Source organism: Microtus ochrogaster, chromosome 24 (assembly GCF_000317375.1).
Source record: "Microtus ochrogaster isolate Prairie Vole_2 chromosome 24, MicOch1.0, whole genome shotgun sequence".
Classification (NCBI taxonomy): Eukaryota; Metazoa; Chordata; class Mammalia; order Rodentia; family Cricetidae; genus Microtus; species Microtus ochrogaster.
Window position 1 is genome coordinate 28,511,130 of NC_022024.1, and position 23,952 is coordinate 28,535,081.

General features: G+C 44.5%; 1 protein-coding gene across 2 annotated transcripts in view; it reads right to left on the reverse strand.

Moving 5' to 3' along the window:
* Nucleotides 1-11,397: 11,397 nt before the first annotated feature.
* Nucleotides 11,398-23,952, reverse strand: part of Ntn4 (netrin 4) — a 100,328-nt gene continuing 87,773 nt past the window's right edge. The window contains exons 7-10 of one of the 2 annotated variants that reach the window (XM_013350405.2): nucleotides 23,818-23,930; nucleotides 20,749-20,817; nucleotides 17,342-17,512; nucleotides 11,398-12,821 (exon numbers count right to left, since the gene is read on the reverse strand). In XM_013350405.2, the coding sequence (XP_013205859.1) occupies nucleotides 12,685-12,821; nucleotides 17,342-17,512; nucleotides 20,749-20,817; nucleotides 23,818-23,930 (490 nt within the window). In that variant the 3' untranslated portion in view covers nucleotides 11,398-12,684. Of the gene's footprint in view, nucleotides 12,822-17,341; nucleotides 17,513-20,748; nucleotides 20,818-23,817; nucleotides 23,934-23,952 lie in introns of both variants that reach the window. The other variant, XM_005358155.2, reaches the window with a different exon arrangement.

Below are 23,952 nucleotides of genomic sequence, written 5' to 3' on the forward strand. Positions count from 1 at the left end.
CTGCTGTTGGCTGCAATTTTCAGCTCTCAGCCTCTAGGAGCTGCTTTGCAACAAGAAAGTTGCTTACCCGAGCCTGTACCCCTGCCTGGGAGACCTATACTTAGGGGCACAGATGGAGGCCCACCCACCTCAGTAGAGGGCTTGTACCTGGGAAGAGGGTATTTCTCGTGAAGTTGGAGGCTGCTGTTGGGCGTGCTTTCCAGCCCTCCCCCCAGATTTTTTTTTTTTTTTTTTTTGTTTTTCGAGACAGCGTTTCTCTGTGGCTTTGGAGCCTGTCCTGGAACTAGCTCTGGAAGACCAGGCTGGTCTCGAACTCACAGAGATCCGCCTGCCTCTGCCTCCCGAGTGCTGGGATTAAAGGCGTGCGCCACCATCGCCCGGCCCTCCCCCCAGATTTTAAAATTACATTTTTATTGACTGATTGCATAGGGGTAGGCACACACCATGGCCTGGGGGTAGAGGACAGAGGGCACCTCGCCAGGGTCAGCTCTCTCCTTCCACCACGGGGATTCTAGGAACCAAACTCGGGAAGCTGGATTAGAAGCACTCATCTCTGCTGAACTGTCTCACTGGCCTGCCAGCAACTTTTTTTCTCTTCTGAGGGTAAAGGAAACTCATTCCTTCTGAGCCTTCACAGTACAAAAGCATGGACTCAGACACGGGGATTGCTCGGTGGGTAAAGGTGCTTGCGGCCAAGACTAATGACCTGCGTGTGATTCCAGAACCCATACAATGGAAGGAGAGGTTCAGTTCCTGCAAGTTGTCCTCTGACCCAAACAGACACAGTGGCATGTGCATGCCCACCCACATACACACTCATGCACACACATACACACCCCAAAATAAATGTTAAAAAAAAAAGAGAGTAAAGAATGCCGCTTTTGTTAGTAATGATGACTCACTGTAGGAAGAAATACCCGGTTCATTATCCCATGTCTTGGTCCCTGACTCATTCCAGGAAATGATTCTGAGGACCAGAAGGAATGAAAAGGTTCAAAAGGAACTGGAGTTGGCTGTCCCTGCAGTCTGAGAATGTGCACGATAAGGAGGGAATGCTTTGTATAGAGATGAAGAGCAAAGGCTGTGGGGGTTCAGACCCAGCCTGTGGGTCTGCTTTGTTTATCTACCACACAGCGTCTTAGATGCTTAACCGAGCTTCCTTCGTGCTTCAAACAGGGGCGACCTTTGCGTCTGTGTCCCCAGTGTGCATCGGATTGTTGTGATGATTCACAGGAAACCGTTTTCCAAGGAGATAGCATTTGACTTCAGGCGAGTCATGGGCCTCCGAGTTTTCATGGGCACCATCAAATCACAACACGGAGTTCTAGCCCCTCAGCCAGTTGGAATTCAAACACTGAGAAGTTGGGGACAGACCAGGCTCCAGTCACCCTGCCACTGGGGCTTTTCCGGCGGTATTTGTAGCTCCCTAGCAGCGCCCCTGCCGGCGGAAAATGACATTGCTCATCTGTGCATGCTCCCAGTTGGTTCCTAGCTAGGGAGTGTTGGCCTTGTGCTGTCTGTCTCTTCCTCTTCCCCTCTTTATTCATTACTGGGGCGAGGACACACAGACTCTGCACAGAAGGCAATAGATGCTGAGCCTGTGCACAGCGAGGAATGATATCTCTCTGTAGAGTGTGATTATTACTTCTGCTGTCTTAGTGAGGCAAGCGTCTTTGACATGTAGATGGCAGCCTGCATTTGGACAATTTGGAGGTGCTTAGGGCTTTCTCTTCCTCCTCTTTTTCCTTTGCTATAAGCAAAACAAACAAACAAACAAACAAACAAATAAATAAAATGGAGCAACTTCTTTTGTTTTTATTTTATTTTTTTATTCCCCCTCTTCCTCTAGAGGAGGAAACAGCAAAAGAAGAACCAGGAGGTTAAAAAAAAAGAGATTAGTTGTCTTACATAGAATCAAAAATGAGTTTGAGATTTTTGGGGGAAGAATTTAAAAAAAAAGATGGTTTCAAAAAATATATTTGGACCTAGAAAAAGGTGGGAGAATATTGGGTTTCCTGAACCCTATTGGAGTGAAGGTGTCCCTGTGCCATGGCCACAGAAGTCACGGATGTAGTTCTGAAACCCGACTGATGAAATATTCTGTGGAAACTCTCCAGGTCACAAGTGCTGGCTCAAGACTCTGACATAGGGAATGCACACTGCTAGCTTCTGTTTTTGCCCAAAGCCTGAGGATAATTCACTTAATCCCAGGTTGACCTCCCTATAGAATCAGCTTGCAGGGCACAATACAGAAGGCAGGGGGAGGGCGGTGGAGTTAATTACTGAGCTTTGGTCTGTTCAACGCGTGAAGCACATACTGGGGTTTTGACGTGAGTTGAGGGCCTTGAATTCTTTCTCAGCTGGAATGTGCTGGAACTTCCCAATTGACCTGAAAGAATGCCTAGAATTTCTTTTCTAGTATGGTCACTGTTACTTCTCTCAGAGGCAAGTGAATCCTTCCACGCTACCGTGATTGGACGACGAGAGCCCCTGGCTGGCTCACAGGGAGCAAAGCCGGCCAGTGTTTCCTAGTAGAGACTAGGGAGGGAAGCCTTGGCTTCTCCTCATGGGGTGCTTCAGGCAGAGCTGTTGTAAATAGTTAAAGCCTAGAGGAGTAGTAATGAGGATGGTCAGGATGGCCAGAGCAGGACCTTATCAGTGGCGGGAGGAGGAATTCTGCCGCCTCCTCCTAGGCATTAGGCAGAATTCAGCAACTCCTGTTCCGTGGTCATTTCCCAGCTACAGTCACTTTCGGCCCTGGAAATCCATCAGCCATCTGGGGGCTGTAGTTAGTACAGTCATGATGACCGGGCATCCTGCATTGAACTTGCTCTTTGATGATGGAAATTCATTTTGTTTTATGAGACAAGGTCGTACTCTGTAGACCAGTCTGATCTGGAACTCACTTCGTAGGACAGGCTGGTGCTGACCTAACTGAGAACTGCCTGCCTTTGCCTCCCGAGTGCTGGGATTAAAGACACGCGCCCCACCAGGCCTGGCTGGAAATTTCTTTTAAATCATTGCAGATACCAAGTGATGGATAAATACACTGGCAATACGAGAAACAACAGAGTAGCATGTTTAACTCCTGAAGGCTTCTCCACCCCCCCGGCGTCTAAGCTCCGGCACAGTAGGGCTTTTCCGTGGTGATACGGAACACGTGTTAAGCTCAGGCAAATTTGCAACCCAAACAAATCAGACCGAGACGAGAAGGTGAAGCTTTAAACCAGGGTTGTGTGGCTGAAGGATCTTATAATTTGACTGCCTCTGATTTTGAAAAATTGGTTTGTTAGGTAATTATCATGTGTCCTTGGGCAAGTTACTTTACTTCCCTTAATTCCACATCTTTGAAATAATCCCTACGGCAAGGGTTGTTCTGGGAAGAATACATTTATGTTATTATTATGATGGAATTCTGAGAATATCAAATTTTCTGCTACTCCCATCTTTATCCCTAATACCGTTGCTATGGGGTTTATTAATTGACTTCTTAAGGGTTAGGAAAGGGAAATATGGGGACGCGGGAGGATAGTATGGGGGGCAAGCATGAGCAAAGTACAGTGATCCACAGGTATAGAATGCCACAGTAAAACCCATTGTTCTATCTGCTAACTAAATTAATGAAAAAAGAAAGAACAAATATATATGTGTATATTATATATAATCCTATGTAATTATTATACATATATTTATATAATTACATATAATAAATATATAAAGAAAGAACATATACATGTATATTGCATATAATCATATATAGCTAATTATATATATATGATTATATATAATAAATATATTTGTTCTTTCTTTTTTCATTAATTATTTTAGTTGCCCCCAAATAGATTCTAAGCTATTCTTTTTTTTTTAAGACTTTATTTATTAAGTATACAGTGTTCTGCCAGAGGAGGGCATCAGATCCCATTATAGATGGTTGTGAGCCACCATGTGGTTGCTGGGAATTGAACTCAGGACCTCTGGGAAGAGCAGCCAGTGCTCTTAACCTCTGAGCCGTTTCTCCAGCCCCCTAAGCTATTCTTGAAGTTGTAGGACACTTAATGCTTTATTCTTACATGTGCTATTTTAATTTCTGTTTGAGAAAGAAAATTAAACTTAAAAAAGATACTGAACACTGCAAAGCCAGCTATGGGCAATGAAGCTTTGAGAGCCACTTCTCAAACAGGACAAAAGGGTAATACAATTTCAATAGGGTAATACTTGGGCTAGGAGAAAAGTTGTGGGAGGGACAAGGCTTTCTTAACGGACTGGATTTCCCTGAGACATTCGGTAAACCTATAACATCTGGAGGGGTGCACATTAGGGGCCCTTCACCCATGCTGTTTAGGAACGTAGCTGCTGCATTTTTACTCAAATGGTTTAGCCTGACATTTCCCAAAGACAGAACACGCTGATGGAAACCTCCACGCCTGTGTTCTCAGGCTGTTACCAAGAGCTCCGTAGGTCACGGAAGGTCACTGCCAGGCAAGTCCCTCTGGACCAATTGTTGCGGGACTCTTCTCCGGGGAGGGACTCAGCTTCTCTCGAGGAGACTCCTCTACTTGTCCTTGATTTCTCTCTGCGCACCCAGCGCAGAGTCGGCTAGCCGGTGCTTTATTGCTCACCCTCAAGAAGGCCAGCTGCAGCTGCAGAGTCTCTGTTCTGATTGGGTCTTGGGCCCGCGTCTTGGAGACAGTCCTCAGGCTGCCTTTTCCCAGCGTCTGTTCCCGTTCACCTTTCCCCTCTCTTGAGCCTACAGTGGGGTGCAGCTGAGCTGTGTGAGCTACTGGCACTGTCTGAAGGGAAATTAGGAAGCCGTCCAGGCAACCTGATTTAGGAGGCAATGAAAGGCACATCTGACCAAAAATATCTCCCGCACTGGCCTGCCCCCAGCACCGAAGATCCCTGATTAGAAGTGCCCATTAAAAGCTTTTCCGAAGGGGAGCAGAGAAAAATATATAGCTCAATAAAAACAATAAAAAATTAAAAAAGAATATATATTAACTCCCCAGCTAAGATAAAATGCATTGTTTGTAGAAAATTACTATTACATTAAAAAAAAAAAATCAAAGACAGGCATGCAGGTGCTTCAGTTATGTTCGCTACAGGTTAAAAATGTAGGGCCACATGAAGTGTCTACTTGGAGCGATAGCCTTTGAATTCTCCTTTCTCTCTGCTTTGATTCTTAGTAACCCAGTCCATAGTGCCACCAAAGGCTACTGACTCTACTACTCATAAAATGACATCTGTGACAAGGGCCAGCTAGGTTTCTAGCCAGAGGAAGATATATTTGCAGAGACAAACCTAGTGAATCATTCTATGACTCTGCAAATTCTGTTCCAGAGAAGTATCTGGTGGCGGTGCTTTTCGGTCTCCTCAAGATGCCACCCATATCTGAGTCACCGTTGATAAGGATGCTGATTAAAATTTTCCTCCCTGTTTGGGTGTGGTGGTGCAGGCCTTCGGACTTGCGCTCGCTCGAGGGGTCGAAGCAGGAAGGTGGAAAGTTCAAGGCCACTCTCAGTGACGTAATTGAACAGCAGCAGCAACATTGATAAATAAATAGTGTTTGTTCCTATTCTGTACCCAGACCTTTGCAAATGCCACAGAGAGCTGACTCGGGGACACTGTATTAAAAAGTTATGTCTGCTTGAATTTTATGCAAGCTACTAGCAGAGCCTTAGAGGCAAAGTGTGTAAATTCCGAAGGCACAAATATCAGGGATCACAGTCTAGCCTTGCCAGTTATTCATTCAGCCGTTTGGACAACTTAATTATTGGACCTCTCTGACCCTTCGTTTCAGCCTAAAAATATTATTGACCTTACACAGCTATTATTATATGTGGCCAGAGGAGCCAATCCATGTAAAGTTTAGCGTGGCATCTGGTATATGGTGATTTCAAAGGGCATAACCGCTGTGATGATTACCATGTAAACAGGCTTTTAGGCAATGGATACCGACTGTAATTATTTTGTTGACCGGGTACTCTGTGAATGGTAAATTTAGAATCCCATCTCAACATACAGTAAAATCAAATTGCCTTTCTTGTTTTCCTAATTTTTAAAGACTTGTTTTATGAGTACGAGTGTTTGCCTACATGCGTGTGTGTGTGCACCACACGCATGCCTGGGTGTCTTAGGAGACCAGCAGAGAGGGTCAGATCCCCTGAAACTGGAGTTACCAATGATTGCGAGGCCACACGTGGGTTCTGGAAACCGAACTTGGCTCCTCTGAAAGAGCAGTGAGTGATCTTAACCCCTGAGCCATCTCTGCAACCCAGTCCTGATCATTTTTATTATCCTTTTCTACTGTTTCTTTAGTGTTTTATCTCCTCGAGGCATATTAGTTCCTCAAACACAACTAATAGGCATTAGGCAGAAATGGTGATAAATATTCAAAAAGCAAAAATTAGGGTGTGTAACCATGGTGACCAACTTCTTTAAGTAGTTGGCTGAATGTACCACTTCAGCCCGCACTTACTAGAGCGAGCCATCTCATCTCTCTCCAGTTGCTGTTTTCCTTTCTCCTTCCCCCTTTGTGTCCTGCCTCTTCCTACACGTCCTCGGCTGGCAGAGTGCCGGCGTTCTGTATTCCTCCCTGTTTCCTTGTCTCACTCTGGGTGGAAGCAGAATTTGCCCACACAGCGCCAGTCACAGCCCAGAGAATTGATTTGAAATGCCGTTGGGTTTCACAGCAGCTTGGTCAGGGTCATTACTGATGAATGCAGAAGCTGCTTTCCTGTCCAGATGGACCTCACAAAGCCCAGCCAAGGGGAGAGACGGGCCCTTACCGTTTTGTCTTAACGGAGATGGCCACAGGCAGCGTTGTAACAAAGACAGTAGAGAATCACAGAATATAATAGAACACGTCGGCGTCTGAAGTGTGGAGAAGGAGAACAAGGGAGACGTAGAGCTTCAATGCTCTTCTCTCAACCAGGATCCAAGAGAAACGGCAGACAGGAAAATGTCACAGCTGGCCTTAGTTCCCGTGGAAGCTGTTCTGATAGCCGAATCCTTGTAATAATGCCTGAGGCATGAACTTTGTGAATTAGAATGCAGAGGCTCAAATCCAGGCTTCCTGCTTGTGAGCAGAGTGCCCTTGAACAGTTTCTCTGTGACGCAGTGATGTGACACACAGCAGGAGTGTTTCGGGGGATACATGAGAGTAATGCCCGAGAAGCACTTAGAATTCTTTATATAGGGCTGGAGAGATGGCTCAGAGGTTGAGAGAACTGACTGTTGTTCCAGAGGTCCTGGGTTCAATTCCCAGCAACCACATGATGGCTCACAACCATCTATAGTGAGATCTGGTGCCCAGAACACTATATACATAAAGAAAGAAAGAAAGGAAGAAAGAAAGAAAGAAAGAAAGAAAGAAAGAAAGGAAGGAAGGAAGGAAGGAAGGAAGGAAGGAAGAAAGAAAGAAATGAAAGAAAGAAAAAAAAGAATTCTTTATATAAAATGTAATTATTTTGGTATTGTATATGTGGGCAGATGGGTGTGTGTGCCGTGGCACACGCAGGGAGGTCAGAGGGCAATTCTGTGGAATGAGTTCTCTCTTTCCATCTTTGTGTGGATTCTGGGGATCAAACTCAGTTGCCAGGCTTACATCCCCAGGTGGCAGGTGCCCTTGCCTGTCCTCACTTATAGATTCTTAATTGGTATTTGTTATTACGTTTACTTTTTCATTCGCCAATTCTTTGTTGTTGTCGTTGTTTGCTTTGGTGTTTGGGGGACAGGATCTCTCTTTGTAGCCCTGGCTGGCTTCAAACTCGGAGAGGTACTCCTGCCTCTGCCTTGAAAAGACTGGGGTTAAAGGTGTGTGCCACCACACTGGGCATGGGTCACCAAGTTCTCTTTGCTACTCCTGGTTGGTTGCACCCAGGTGTTCTGAGCAGATCCTCATATGGGGCTGTGGATACTTGCTAGAAGGTGCTTTTCTTTTCAGCAAGAAAGACCCCTTGTCTGGCTTCTATTTCTTCCTGTTCAGAGGCACACACTATGACTTATCAAACCCAGGCCCACTGAGGCATTCTAAGCAGGTGTCCTACTGTGGAGGGTATCCCTACCCCTTACTGGAATGAACAGTCTCAAATTTTAAAAATAAGTGTCTGATCCAGTGCAAATTCTTTTTTTTCTCTGCATTTTTAGTTGTTGAGCATATATGAATACTAGAGACTTAAGCATTTACCATCTAAAAAGATCATAGGTTTCAAGCATATTCGTTAATGTTTGAATCGTACGGAAACATTTACACGTCTTTGCTGCAGCGCAAGGACCAGAGGGAACATCAGGCTTGAGAAAGTCCATCCAGACACATCCTTCTCCAGAACGGCTGGGAACGAGCCGCCAGTCATGCGAGGCACACCCCTTCATCTCTGCTCCATTCTTATCATACCAATCTCCCTTGCAAAACTGAAGCCGTTCATAAATATTTTCCTCCCAAACTGTGGGAAATAAGTTGTGAGCAAGGCGGACTCTCTTTGCTAAGGTTACATTAGGGGGCGGCTTATCATCTAAACAATGAGCACAAAGCAGTTCAGTCCTGGGGCCTCTGACAAGAGGCCAACAGGGTGCTCACCCTTGTTCTCAGGCATTCCAGGGGAGTGGCAGACGGACAGCCACCGCAAGACATTTTCAAGGCCCCCACCCCCACCCCCGCCACCCTTCAGAGGGCCATCTCTGATCGTTTAGAAAAGGATTTGTTTTGCAAGGACTTCAAGTGTCCCAGGGAACTGTTTACCCCTACTAGGGCTGCTGTGTGCTTAACACGGCCAGATGCGCGTGGCTGCTTGACTCATGGTCACATCCCCACAGATCTGACCGCATTACATGGACACTATTAAAAGATCATCCTGTTATTGAGACTTTCCATTGCATCAGATACTAAACATCAGTAACATTCCTCTACAGGGAAAATGATGTAAGAGGGGCACAGGCTGTGTTGACCTCGGGCACATCAGGATAGGTATGTGCGGATTGCTCAACGAGCGGCTGACTAATTAAAGCCCCAGTAGTATAGGGAAGAAAGCTCCAGGGGCATAGACGTTCCCCCTGGAGCGCCTGAGGGATGGGTTTCGGTTCAAATGTTGCCATACATGGAAGTTCGGTTTGACTCTGCTGACTCAGTGGTTGACCCAGGTGGTTATTTTGTCAAAATGCTCAGATACAGAGAATTCTCAGACCTACAGAGAGCAGCCTTGGCAGGGATGGGGCGGTGGAATGGTGTTTTGTTTGGGATCTAGCAAAGAAAGCTTGCCTGGAGACCAGAGTGCAGAGCTAGCCACACTAGTTAACCATAGAGGCCAGGCAGTGGTCGCACACACCTTGAATCCCAGCACATGCCTTTTTTGACCCCAGTACTTGGGAGATACATGCCTTTAATCCCAGCACTAGGGAGGAGGAAACAGGAAGTGATATGGCTGGGCGGAGAGAGGAATATAAGGTGAGTGGAGACAGGAGCTGGTCCCTTTCAGGCTGAGGAGGTGGCGAAATAAGAAGTGGCTGTGGCTCACGCCTCAGTCTCTGACTTTTCAGCATTTACACCTACCTATATCTGACTACGGGTTTTTATTATTAAGACCAATTAGAATTCGTACCACAGAGTGGAATATAGTGTTAAGAAAAAAATGCTAAGAAGGGCGGCTCCACCGGCACAAAGAAGTCCCATCAGGTCAGATCAAACCAAATTAAAATGCCCATCGTTTTATTAAGTACAGAGCTCTCAGGTGGCCAAGTGCATGGCGGGGAGACAGAAAAGTGGGGAGCCCATGCAAATGTTTCTCCTCTGGGAGCCCACTTAAATACCCTGTAGCATGCTGGGATTTGGAGTCCTGACCAAAGCAACTCCCAGGCCAGGGAGGCTGGGATGGATGCCAGGGGCTGGGGCCATGTTCCAAACTTAACATGTAGTAGGGAGCAAAACAAGAATTCTCCCCTTTTTCTTTCTCTAAGACCCACCTCACCCCAACTTTCACCACTCCCCACTTTGGAAACCAAAGGGTGCCCCCTGGATGTGGAAAGCAACAGCGGAAGACTGCAAGTGATTTCAGAATCAGATATTAAGAAATTATTATAATATGGATTTCTTTTTAATGTTGCAAGAATGATGCTTTAAAGAGCGCCTATATGGAGGAAAGTTCCAGTCTCAGGGGACCTGCGCTGATCAGCTTTCTGTTGTGGCAAAACCCTGAGGTGAACATCTTAGATGAAGAAGGATCGATTTTGGCTCTTGGTAACAGAAGTTTCAATCCATGGTCACTTGGCCATGTTGCTCTTGGGCCTGTGCTGAGGCAGAGCATCATGGTGAGGGTGCAGAAGAGCAAAGCACCTCCCCTCAAGGGAGCCAGAAAGCAAAGAGGTCAAGGAAAGAAAGGGCTGTATCTCCAAGGGCACCTCCCTTCCTGTCACCAGGCGCCACTTCCTAAAAGTTCCACCAGGGGTGATGACCAAGTCTTTAGCAGGCGGGCCTCAGGCCAGGGGACAGGCCAAGGTGACAGAGAAGGAAAACATTACCGCCCAACAATTAGGCAAATTATATAAAATTAATCTTTTGGTTATGATTTTACTTGATCATATTTTAAAACTACCACTGGCTGAATTTTTATTGTCGGGAAAAATAGCTGCAGAAACAGCACAGTGAGAGCCAGTCAAGTAAGAGGGGACCTGTTTTCCCTGGAAGGACAGACATTGCTATGATCTGTTTTCAAAGGCTGAAGAAACCATGTAATCCAGTAAGTGTGTTTTTAGGTTAGGGGGTGATCTTGCGTTGTGCTGAAGTTTTCCCTCTCTCTAGTGCTTCCCATTTCAAGCTCTCTACAGTGTAATCAAATATCTCGCAACATTAGTGTGTGCACCAGTGTGTATGGTCGGAGGACAACTTTCTGGGAGCTGGGCCTCTCTTTCCACCCTGTTGAGGCGTTCTCCCTCCTTCCCTCCCTCCCTTCCCTCCCTCCTCCTCCTCTTCTTCCTCCTCCTCCTCCTCCTCCTCCTTCTTCTTTTTTCTTTTGACTCAGGGTTTCTCTGTGTAGCCCTGACTGTTCTACAGTGGAACTCAGAGAACCTCAGACTCAGAGATCCACCTGCCTCTACCTCCTGAATGCTAGGATTGACTTTTTTTAACATTAATTTCTTTTCTGTGTGTATGGTGTGTTGGCATGAGTGTGTTCTGGTGTGTATGCAGGAGTCAGAGGACAATCTGACGGAGCCAGTCCATTTCTTAATTATTGCGTGAGTTCTGGAGCTCGAACGCAGGTCATAAGGCTCTCATGGCAAATGCTTTTAATTTGCCCACTAAGTCATTCCCTCATAATTTATTTTCTAAATTTTAGGAATTAGATTTAAGTCCCCTTATTGAGAGAAGTTAATCTTTAGCACTATTGAAGAATTGGCTAGGAGACAAAGGTCAGGAGGTCATATTCCTTTATTACATACATGAAATATAAAAACAAATTCACAAGGCAATATATATATATTTTTGTGAGTCCACAGGACCTCAGAGAAAAATATGCTCCGGATATGAACCTAAAGTTTCGGCACTGTGGCTCTGGTTTGTAAATTCAAGTACATTAGAAACTGTATGCAGCGTGGCTATGCCTGTATAAAGAAAATGAAGGATAATGAAAACCAGTAATCGCGTGAACTATCACATATATTGTGTTATGAAACAGGTAAATGTCACGACCATGTACTGTTAATAAAAGAAGGGAGAAAACTGGTCCAATGTTCATGTTTAAATACTAAACACAAAAAAAACAGAACAAATTCTGTGTTTACAATCATTTTCGAAGTGTGTCCAAGTGCATCACAAATAAATGAGCTTTTTTGACAGGTAAAGCCTACTTTATGCAAACATATTTCTACGTTTGTGGTTTCTTTCTCTTCTTTTAAAGTCTCTCTATCTCTCTTTCTTCTTTTTTTTAAGTTTCAGTATGACAAGTATCTTGCAATCTAACCTCTCACCCCGAACCGAGACTTCACACAACGTTCTCCTTTTAGGCTGTGTCTTTGTGGTGTTTCTCCCAATGTCTACAGCTAAATGGCATCGTTTCCTTTATCCACGGCTCCTGGGTCTCTATCCACCCATGGTGGCAGTGCTTCTGTCTCGGCAGGTCTTCACACAGCTCTTCTCTTGTCTTCCCGTCAGGAGCCGGCTCCAAACATCCACAACACCAGCGGTAGGTAAAGTGCTTTACGCAAGGAAATACTATGTACACACACGTGAAGTTCCTCTCACATCCCGCCCGCCCAAGTCCACACACAGCACACAGCAAGGCTCTTTTTAAGAAACACTTTTCCTGACGGTTGAGTTGGGGGCGGGTCCCTAAAAATCTCATTAATTCCTTAAATAGCATCAAATACAATGGACACGACATATCTCAAGCTGGGAGCAGACCTCACCAGGGATACAGCCCCTGATGGATGCGTGCTAAACATCACGTCGCTATTCAAATATTCTCCATAGCTACGACTTTCAGAACCAGTTCCACAGACAGCAGCGATCAGCTCGGGGTTTCATTTCTCTTCCTGAAACAAAACTGTGTTTGAGCGCAGATCTAGAACAGATAGATCGGACGAGGCCTAGGCAATGGAACTTTTTTCTACATTTTGGCACTTCAAAAATATTCCAGTTTCATTTCAAGATCTCTTTCCCATTACACGCATGTCTCTGTGTGCCTCACGTGTGCAGTGCTATTTGCATTCTTTCTTTAAGATATGCATGACCCTTCTCCCAAGAGCTGGCTTCCAGCGCTGGACAAAGCTCTTCATATTCACAACCAGTTTGCCTGTTCTTACGTCTTCGTGTCCAGCCACAAGGTACTCCAGACCTGAAAGCAGAGAGGAGATGGACGCATGACTCTGTTAAAGGAGGGGATACAACTTCCAGAGTTTCAGACATCCCCGGTTCAGACTTTCATATAGGCAGGGACAGAAGGTAAGAGACTCGTTCAGTTCCCCTGTTAAGCAAGAGTCCCTGGACTCAAACTCAGGGCTGTCTGGTTCTAGACTCTGAGTGGGAAAGAAGTGAGGGATCGATGGGCGCTTAATGCGTCACTGTTCCCTGGAGATCACTCCAATTAAGAAGGATTTACACCTGGCAGTGGTGGCAACGCCTTCCATCCCAGCGCTCGGGAGGCAGAGGCAGGTGGATCTCTGTGAGGTCAAGTCCCAAGCTAGTTCTAGGACAACCGGGGCTACACAGAGAAACAAAAAAACAAAAACAAAACAAAATGAAACAAAAAAAAGAGAAGGACTTTACAAAACTAAAGCAACGTGAGGAAAACATTGGAACTGTGAATGACAGAAAATGACATGTATTCTCTCTATACAGCTGTATAAAATGACATAAAATGACATGTATCTTTCTATATAGTTATAGTTGAGGACTGAATATATCTTTGTATTTGAAGAATAAATATATCCTACTTATTTGTTTATGAACAAAATAAAGCAAAAACAAAAATTAAAAAACTGATGAAACTTGACCACAGTTAGTTCTGCCCTTGTAATTAAAAAAAAATTCAGGCTTTGGGTAAAATATTTTGGCTAACAAAGGCACAGAAAGGTGGAGTGCCTCCTCGTGTACTACCTAAGGAAATGACAATATTCCTCATTACATATTTGTAATGGTGTCAGTTTTGATATTTTGAAACAATTTCATAAAATGTAGGGCATATAACTTTCTAAGACAAAGAGTTATATAGTCATAACATCTAGCTAAAATTTTAAAGTATATAACTCTTTGTCTTAGAAAGTTATTTTGGGCTGGAGAGATGGCTCAGCGGTTAAGAGCATTGCGTGCTCTTTCAAAGGACCCGAGTTCGATTCCCAGCAACCACATGGTGGCTCACAACCATCTGTCATGAGGTCTGATGTCCTCTTCTAGCCTGCAGGCATACACAATGACAGAATATTGTATCCATAATAAATAAATATTTTAAAAAAAAGAAAGTTATTTTAACTAGATGTTAAAATTCAAATATATGTTGGCTTAAATCTATGAGTCATACAGAGTGATGCATGCCTGTAATCCTAGTTATGATGTCTGCTTGAGACACTAAGGGCAAGGGGGAACCCAAGTTTGAGGTCACCTAAGCAATTTAGCAAGACCTTGTCTCAAAATAACAAGGACTTAGGACTTAACTCAGACATAGAAGGCTTGTCTGGCGATGCACAAGGACCAAGGTTAAACCCCTAGTAAAACAAACATACAAGCTAGTATGTAGTTTGCTTGTTTTGTGTATGGATATGTGTGTATACACACACATATCTTGCTATTGTCTACTATTTAAATAATAAAGTTCTCTTTTTACAAATACAGTAAACATTTTAAAACTTCTCTATGTGTAAACGTCTGTCTTGTTATTGCCCAATGTTTAAGTAATAAAGTTCTCTTTTACAAAATCTTTGGGGCTGGAGAGATGACTCAGTGGTTAAGAGCAGTGGCTGCTCTTACAGAGGACCCTGGTTCAATTCCCAGCACCCACATGGCAGCTCACATCCCTCTGTAACTCCAGTCCCAGGAGACCAGGCAGCCTTTTCTGGCCTCTGGGCACTGCATGAACAAGATGTGCAGATATTGATGCAGGCAAAACACCAAGACACATAAAGGCCTAAAATAATAATAATAATAATAATAATAATAATAATAATAATAATAATAGCAACTTGTAGATCAAAACCAGTATTTTAAATTACTTTAAAGTCACAAATAGAACAAATAGTTCAGGAATTTACCATCTGAATTATTAATATAAAACTAATACAAATGATGCCGAATAAACCCCCAGCGTACGGAGTACCATCAAACCATAGCACACGGTTTTCTTTTACATTCCTTAATATCAGTTACATTTGTCTATCTTACAGATTCATATCTGCTTTGTTATATGTTTGAGGGCACAATATTTTTTGTCTATAACAAAAAGGAAGTGTACTCTGGTGCTAGCATTGGCATTTAAAGACACACGGCTGATGAAATGTGTGTACGAGTCACAGGGGACTGGGCTGGCGCGGACAGCCAGTGGATCGCTCCTGTTCAAAGGCAGCGCAGCAGAGAAGTTGAGGCGTGAGTTTTTAATCAGCCTTCTTTAGTTTTCATCATTGGACATGTAAAAATGGAAAAACAAAAGCAAAATGAAACAGTCTCTGGTTTTGCTTTGGCAGCTTCCAGATTTTTCTTCAAAGCAAGTAAACATGTTTTCAAGAATTCTTTGAATAATTGCGCTTATGTTTTCAATTGTGATGAGCTCAGAGGGTTCTCGGACTCTGGCAGAAACCTGAGCAGGAAATAGAGCTCACTTCCTGGAGGGTGGCTCAGACGGGTCAGAGCTTTTGTTTTTAATGTCATTCTGCAAAACTGGACAGACCTTTTTTTCCCCTTTTGCCAAAATAATAGAAAACTGCTCATGAGAGCCCTTAAGCACAGACCATTGGGAAACAGAACTTAAATGAACGACTCTTATTTTCCCATATTCAAAAATCCAAAATTCTTACTTATTCTTCGGAGTTATGCTTTGGAACTATTTACTTTTATAATAAAAAAAGTTTTCCTTTTATCTTATTGAATTTTAAATGAGATTAAGTAAAATATTAGAGGGATGAAAGAGGTAAGAAATTAGTTAACCCGAGGAAACTTTTTGTTTTAAATCACCGGTTAAGTCTTTAGATTAAGGGGATAGTTTGTAGTTTTTCTGTTATCTGTTTCTTTTAATTTGTTAATTAAAAAAAAAACACAGAAGAGTTCTTTCTAGCATAACTATGCTTTCCTGGCTCGAAAGGGGAATAAATTAGATCTAGAATATAAAGGATGCTCCTGCCTCATCTGCCTACAGCCCAGGCCATGGCTGCTCCAACAGGAAGTCACGGAGCGCAAGTACAGGGAAGCAGGTGTTTAGAATCGATCATCTGAGCATTATAGTATGTTTGGGTGCTAATGCTGCATGAGTATCAAAGATAGACTGTGATCAGACATCTATATCCTATCCTGCTTTCAAATTTAGCGGGGGGGGGGGTGGCGGCGCAGAGAAGTAGACGAGGACACGGAACGTGAGGTGTATGTTTAGGTGTAGGATGCAGTTTTGTTATCCTTAGCAGAGTGTTGACACAAGCGGATGGAAGGTTGCTACGGGAGATTCTTCTCTCAGCTGGTCCTCCATCCTGAAGGGACCATCGCCAGAGGTCTGTCTTTATAGAATCAGGAAGGTCTGAAGAACTCATCAATGAGACAGATGATGGTAGGGCACGCCTTTAATCCCAGCACTCGGGAGGCAGAGGCAGGCGGATCTCTGTGAGTTCGAGGCCAGCCTGGTCTACAAGAGCTAGTTCCAGGATAGGCACCAAAGCTATAGAGAAACTGTGTCTCGAACCCCCCTGCCCCCACCCCCCAAAACAGGCCTCATCAGTGACTGCTGTCACCACCACCTCTGTGTTAAGTTTTTCAGGTTCAAATCTTATCTTACTCCTGTTCCAAGTTCCTCTAAGGTTGTATTTAAATTATTTGCCCCTGCTGTTTCTCCTTGGAAACCAGAAGGATCATTTAATGAAAAACAACACGATGAAAACTTGAGAGTTGTTTTCTGTGCAGGGAAAACGGACGCCTCTCATGCAATAGGGACGACTGGTTTTTTAGTATCATTTGCACAGAAGGTTTTATACAAGTGCTTCCTTTGCGGACAGGTTCTTGTGGAAGAGGACCTAGCTGTCGAATAATGCACACACGGCAGATAAGTTCAGGGAGGTGCTGTTGGTACAGCAGGCGCTGGAACCAAGCTGAGCCTTCTCTTTCAGAATGGAAAGTATTATATTGTTAGATTTTTAAAATATTTTATGTTTGCAGAGCACATGGAGAAGATGAGGTTTTGTCTTTCTTTCTCTCTTTTTCTTTCTTCTTTCTTTCTTTTTGTTTTTTTGAGACAGGGTTTCTCTGTGGTTTTGGTTCCTGTCCTGGAACTAGCTCTTGTAGACCAGGCTGGTCTCGAACTCACAGAGATCCGCCTGCCTCTGCCTCCTGAGTGCTGGGATTAAAGGCGTGCGCCACCACCACCCGGCGAGACAAGAGACAGGGTTTCTCTATAGCTTTAGAGCCTACCCTGGAACTAGCTCTTGTAGACTAGGCTGGCCTCAAACTCACAGAGATCCGCCTGCCGTGTGCTAGGATTAAAGGTGTGCGCCACCACAGCCCAACTGGGTTTTGTATTTCTTAATGTTAGTTAAAAGAATTTCTTCTGGATATTCAGAAGGTAAAGGGGGAGAAGATCTCAGGGGGTTTTGGTTCAGAGGATGAAGACAGCCAATGTGCAGAGACAAGGGCCACAAGATCAACTAATCAAGTCCAATTAGTGCTCACCTGGATTGAGGATAGGACATGTGCAGCCCCTGTTTGTCCAGGACTCAGGGTACAGCGTCCTCTTGCCTCGTAAGAGCTTCAGTTTCGTAGACTGTAGGACTTTTTTTATCTTCACGTTGACCTCGGCATGGGAACCTTTGTCATGAGCTGATAAAATCTTGATTTTTAACACTGGAATGACACAATTCCAAAAGTTAAAAAAAAAATGTGGAGTTCATGTTTTCTTTGGAAATTTGAACTATTTGAAGATTCATTTTCAAGTCTGATGGAAAGCTGAATGGACAAAAATCATAATACGGAAATCTGCTTTACAATCACGAGACTCGTTCTTTTTCACAATGATTTAATCTCATTTATATTTTCTTTTCTCTTTATTGGGCAGTTTCAACTTTTGCCCCCTCCCATATTATGACACTAGAGAGATATTATCCATTGCCTTCTACAAATAAAAATTTAAGTATATTCAACTGAGTGAGGCACGGTGGCAGTGGATCTCTGAGTTCAAGGCCAGCTGGGCCTACAAAGTGAGCTTCAGTACAAACCAGGGCTACACAGAGAAATCCTATCTCAGAAAACAAACAAACGCATTCATATATCAAAACTACGAAGGAAGAAAAAAATAGGAGGATGAACTATTGTCCTGATTTTATGTAGATTCTGATTATATATTATAATATGTATTTATTTATGTATATGTATGTATGTTATACACTTCAGTGGTTTGCTGTCTATGATGTTATGGCAGAGAACAAAGTGCTTTGGTAGAATATAGTTTGCATCGCCATAGTGATGCTATAGCATTATTATTATTTCCTGTTGTTTGGAGTACAATATAAGCTGTCTAGGCGAGGTAAAGTACCCTCCGACTCGATGGCAGGACTATCGTAATCCTTTTCTTTCATTTATTTTAGGATTTATTTATTTTTATTTTATGTGTCTGAGTATTTGCCTGCATGTATATATGTGCACCATATGTGTTCCTGGTGCCCACGGAGGCCAGAAGAAAGCATCAGAGCCCCGTCTGGAGCTATAGTTATAGACGGTGGTGAGCTACTATATGCACGCTGGGAATCGAACCCTGGTCCTCGGCTAGACGAGCAAGTGCTCTTAACTGTTCAGTCGCCTCCCTAGACCCTTCTTTTAATTTTTAAGACTTGGAAAGTGTTTCTAAATTGACACATAGAAATTATCCATGCTTATAGAATTCCGTGCGTTATTTTAATATGTGCGCTGTAAAGTGTAGAAGAGGGTAAGCTGACCTGTTCAATGTTAGGAGCCAATTTTCTCCTAAAATCATTGCAGAAACCATCACTCTGGGGAGTCTACAGAGAACCCCACACCCCTAATTATGTTAGGAATCATTCTATAGACAGAGCTTACCCCACACCCAAATTGACTGATGGAGAGCTATCTGGAGAGCTATCGGTTTGCAGAACCCACCCCACATTCCAAACTATCTAGTTCCCTAGGTGTGGCAACTTGTGACTTCTTGGCCTACAGTGACCTGACCGAAGGTAACCTCCTGGCTCTTGACCAACATGAACCACGTGGCAAGAGCTCAGACCCCTGTGCCCATCCCCCAACTCCTTACCATATATAAAGCTGTCCCCATCTCTAATAAACGGAGGCTCTGACAAATGTAGCATGGCCTTCTTCTTCTCTCCTAGCCCATTTATCTTACAGATAGCGCCTCTCCGGGACCCTGGAATAACTGACCTGCCAGACGGTTACTAAGCCTAGACAGTGTAACCCGTCAAGGCAATTACGTAGTGAGGACACCATAGTCCTTCCCCCCCTCTGCAGTATGCGGTGTAATACTAATGTGACATGTAATTACATATGTCATGCATGATGATTACAGATCATCTTCAGTGTTCTACTTTCTGATTCTGTTATGCTCTTCTGTCTATGAAATGCATGGGGCTAAAAATTAGGGAGTGGAATATGTCAGGGGAGGGGAGAGTGTAGACCTAGGAACACTAGGTTATAATTTTCCGTATCATTAAGGGAGCGTGCACAGATTTTGATAAGACCATGGTGCGTGATGAGAGAAGCCTATTTTAGCTGATTCCGTATTTCGAGAATGCCACGTCAGACAGCCGTCTTCACAGAATCAAGGATCAGAATGATAGGGCATCCTGAGAATCAGTCTGGTCTTAAGAAATTGAGTGAAGCGTTTATAGGCCTGGCTGCTTTGCAAAGAGCCGGACAGGCTCCTGATGAGATGAGGTTGCGTGTGTATACCGTGCCTCGTAGGCACGACTGCTCCAAGGCAGCGGGGGACCTTGCTCCTTCACCACTGTCACTCGATAAATACTGGAAACAGGAATACACAGCAAAACCAATACAGTGAATTCCCCCCCCCCCATTGTGTTGGAGAATAAGCTCCTTTTCCATTATTAGACACTATATTTTCAAAATTCTTCATCTACTGGCCAAATTAGGGAAGCAAAGGGGGGGGTATGCTTGCATCCCAGGGTTCCTCTATGTAAATAGACCCGGCTGCCTTGGTTCCTCTATGTAAATAGACCCGACGACCTTGAACCTCACTTTACGACCAGACTGGCCTCCAAGTCACTGCCCGCCTCTGCCTCTGCCTCCTGCGTGCTGGGATTAAAGGAGTGGGTGATCCACCACTCCTGGCTGTATGCTTGTAATTTTAGATAAGATTTATATGCTTTCTTAAATTTTTATTTGTTTTTATTTTATGTGCATTGGTGTTTTGTCTGCAGGTTTGCATGTGTGAGGGTGTCAGATCCTCTGGAACTGTGCCAGATGGTTGTGAGCCGCCACGTGGGTGCTGGGAACCAAATCCGGGGTCCTCTGGAAGAGCACTCAGTGCTCCTAACTGCTGAGCCATTTTTCCAGCCTTACTTTTAAAAAAACCATTTATTACTTAATTCTTATAAGGTTAAAGACAATATTATCAAGAATGGAAACATTGGCAGGCTTGGTGGTTCCCAGCATCAGGGAGGTAGAGGCAGGCAGATCTCTGTGACTTGGAGGCCAGCGTGGTATTAAGTTTCAGGCCACGGAAGAAAGAACAATAAACAAAATCAAGAATGAAAATACTCTACTTGGTTTTGGGGATCTTGACTGAAAACCTTTCTCTTTATTTGAATGCATATGTTCAGCCATTTAAGTCCTGGCTATTCTGGAACCCACTCTCCAGACCAGGCTGGCCTCGAACTCACAGAGATCCGCCTGCCTCTGCTTCCACAGTGCTGGGATTAAAGGCGTGCGCCACCACAGCCTGGATGAAACACCAATCTTAATACCTCACAGCCAGTCATCTTACCATTTCCCAAGCATCCAATGTGCTATGGAATCTCAGCCCAGAGTTTCCGTAGACAGCTCAGTATTTAGTTTGAATAGGAGGTACAGAAACATGGGGTGCTCAAACTCACCGTACGAATACTTCATTCCGCAGAACGCCTTGGGGTTTCCTAACACTTGTTCCTTACATTCACATTTACCTACAGAAAGTAAATGGAAAATTGTGTTACAGGGGTGGCGGGAGGGGGGAAGGGCAGGGTGGCAAGGGAGGGGTGATGATTCAGTAGGCAAATGCAGGTCTCAGAGCTTGCTTCTTTGTTGATTTCTATATAACACCTGTAAGTATTAAGCAGTCATGGGAATAGTTTAAAAGAAGTACATTCTCTTTCCAAATAGAATCGACTATCATCTAATAAAATGCCGACCTAGGTAGAATATGGAAGATAAAGGCGACATTAAATTCCAAAGCACAAACTGATGTTGTCATAAATACAGTCCAGCGTCAATAAAAAGGGACAGCTAACAGTGTACACTTACAGGAAAGTAACTAAGCATATTAAATAGCCCATTAACAGTTATGTCAACTAAAATCCAATAAAATACCTGGTAGCCCATCGAAGGTAATTGGATGCCTTACCACCTGCTGGGCATGGTGATGACGTCATTCAGAGCACATAAGTATGGGCATGATACAGTTCTTGCAGTTTGCCAAGTAAAAAAGGGGGTGTATAAAGAAAAGTGATTAAGTGGTCTAAGACAGACGTACAACACGCACTGGGCGGTAGTGGCACACACCTTTAATCGGGAGGCAGAGACAGACAGATCTCTGTGAGTTCAAGGCTAGCCTGGTCTACAGAGCGAGTTCCAGGACAGGCTCCAAAGCTTCAGAGAAACCCTGTCTTGAGAAACAAACAAACAAAAAAGAAAGAAGTACAACATGCTTAGGTGGGAGGAGGGCGCAATGTTTGGGAAGAAGAGAAAAGCCTTCTTGACTGAAGAAGGATCTAGAATGGTCGTTTACAGAAAAGGGTAGTTTCTTCCAACCATTGAAAGCGTCTGTTAGAACTGCTGCACACGCCAGGCCCTGTAGGAGACTTTCATAACACCTTAGTACAAAACTGAACGTCACGAAAGCGAAGTTTGCAGTTAATGAGAGGATCGTCATGTCACTAACAGGCATAGAAACATGAGCGGGGGCATTTCAGGGCTTTATAGTTTTAAGGGCTTTAGCAGCAACCACCTATCTAGTTTGTTGCTTTAAGGACGTAGCATAGTAGTAGCTCTCTGAAGGGAGAAGCAGCTGAAATCAGAACTCAATAAAAAGCAAGAGTCGGTGGGGCACTGGAGACACAGGCAGCGGAGTAGCTGGCTAGTGTTTCTTACAATTTTGCCTCTGGAGCCACACGCTCTGTCATGGTCATGTGCAGATGTATTCACCACTGGGGCAGCACTTGGGATGCAGAGGCAGAGAGGACACACTGCACTGCGGTGAGACAGGAAGGGTGTCTCACCCTTCTCATAGCAAGACCAAGAGGCACTAACCCAGACAGAGCAGGAAAGAGGGAAAAATGGATCTGGCCCAGACCGAGAGGATGGTGGTCTAGGACAAGGGGGAAACATTGATTCAGAGGATGCTGGCAGGACATCTGGGCAGAAATGCCAACCCAGTGAGGGTGGTACGTGTACCTCTGGCATCTCAGCTACAGCGATGCATGCTTCAGAAAAGAGAACCAGAGTTACGCCCGGAAAAGCCCGAGTAGAATTAAAAAGTGGGAAAGGAGTGGAAAGCGCTTAAAACCGGCGGTTGTGATTCATTTATAATCTAAACCCAGCAGAGGCGCTCATTCAGAAGTTGCTCTACAAGTGGCTGGCTCCTGGCCTTTGAGAACGGCATCGAAGCCGGGAGCGTGCCAGCTAGCATGTTGCCAGAGAATCAAGGGGACCACGAGAGAATGGTGTACACCATCCCTCACCACAAAGCTGTCCGTCAGTCCTCTGGGCAACACACAGGTCTGTCACTTGAAGGTCTGTCTTTGACTTCCTGACAACACCCCTTTCTTCCCCACACAGTCAGAGTTCAAGCATTCACATGCGCAGGTCAAGCTGGGTTCCGTGAGGGAGCTTATGTTGTCTCAGCTATTCAGAAAGCCAAGCCCAAGGGACTGGTTGAGCCCAGGAGTTCACGCCCAGTCGAGGCCTATCATGAGAGCCAATTTCAGAGACTAATATTTTTCACTCGTCAGGGCTTAGGCAATCTGGAAATGGAAAAGACCTGTTTAGTTACAGTAGGATCGCCGGGACATTTTGAAAAATGAACATGGCTCACAGTTTTCTGGTACTAGTGAAAGCCAGATTTGTCATTCGGGAAGCCAGAATTCACATCTGGTGTTTTCTACCTCACCAGGGGGAGAAATGATAGATTAGCGGGCTGAGCTTAGTCCTCAAACACTTTGCCTACCAAGGACAGGGCTCAGGGCTTCATCTCTGGCACTGAGAAAGAAGGGAGTAAGAGAAATGGAGGGAGGGAAGAAAGGAAGGAAGGAAGAAAAAGAAAAAAGAGAAAGAAATTTTCTTGTGATACATAGCAGTATTAGTAGGCATCATAATGGTAGTCAACAGCTTTTCATGGTGTTTACTGTAGATCGATAGACAGGTAGGCAACTAGATTCAAGGATGAAAGGGCTTTTGTAAGTGCTTAAGAAACAGGCTGCCACTTTTTGCTGAAGAAAGGTACCCAGGAGCACTGAGCTATACCAGAAGGGAATGTTGAAGCTGAGCTGTTTTCTTCCCTCGGGAACGCATCCAGATGGATCCCAGAGCCTCCCTGGGGACATCCTAAGCCTAACAGCTGTGGGGACACTTTGTGTGCTCACTGGGCATGCTGCCAGCTCCCTAATAACATGCACAATGGACTCAGTGGATGTCCTGTCGTCCAAATGACCCGGTTATTACAGGTTTGGTCCAGCGGGGCAGTTACAGATTAGATGTCATTGTCAAAGCAAAGTAGAAGAGAGTTCTAAGAGCGGCCATATAGCATGTGGACTATGTAGCATGGATATCCATCTTCTTTCCCAAATGCTTTGAGAAAAGATCAGTATGAGGGCCAAGTGTGGTGCACATCTTTAATCCCAGAACGTGGGAGGTAGAGACAGGGCTCCAGACCAGACTTGGATATACGATGGAAGATGTCTCAGTCTCACCTGAGTGTCGGAGTGCGGAGAATCCTTGTTCGTCCCCCCACTCCCAGGTGGGCTCGCTTTTATTGTACGGAGAAGGAAAGGCGGGGACTTCATGGTACCAATCTACGTCAGCACTACTAACAAAACAGAAAACAA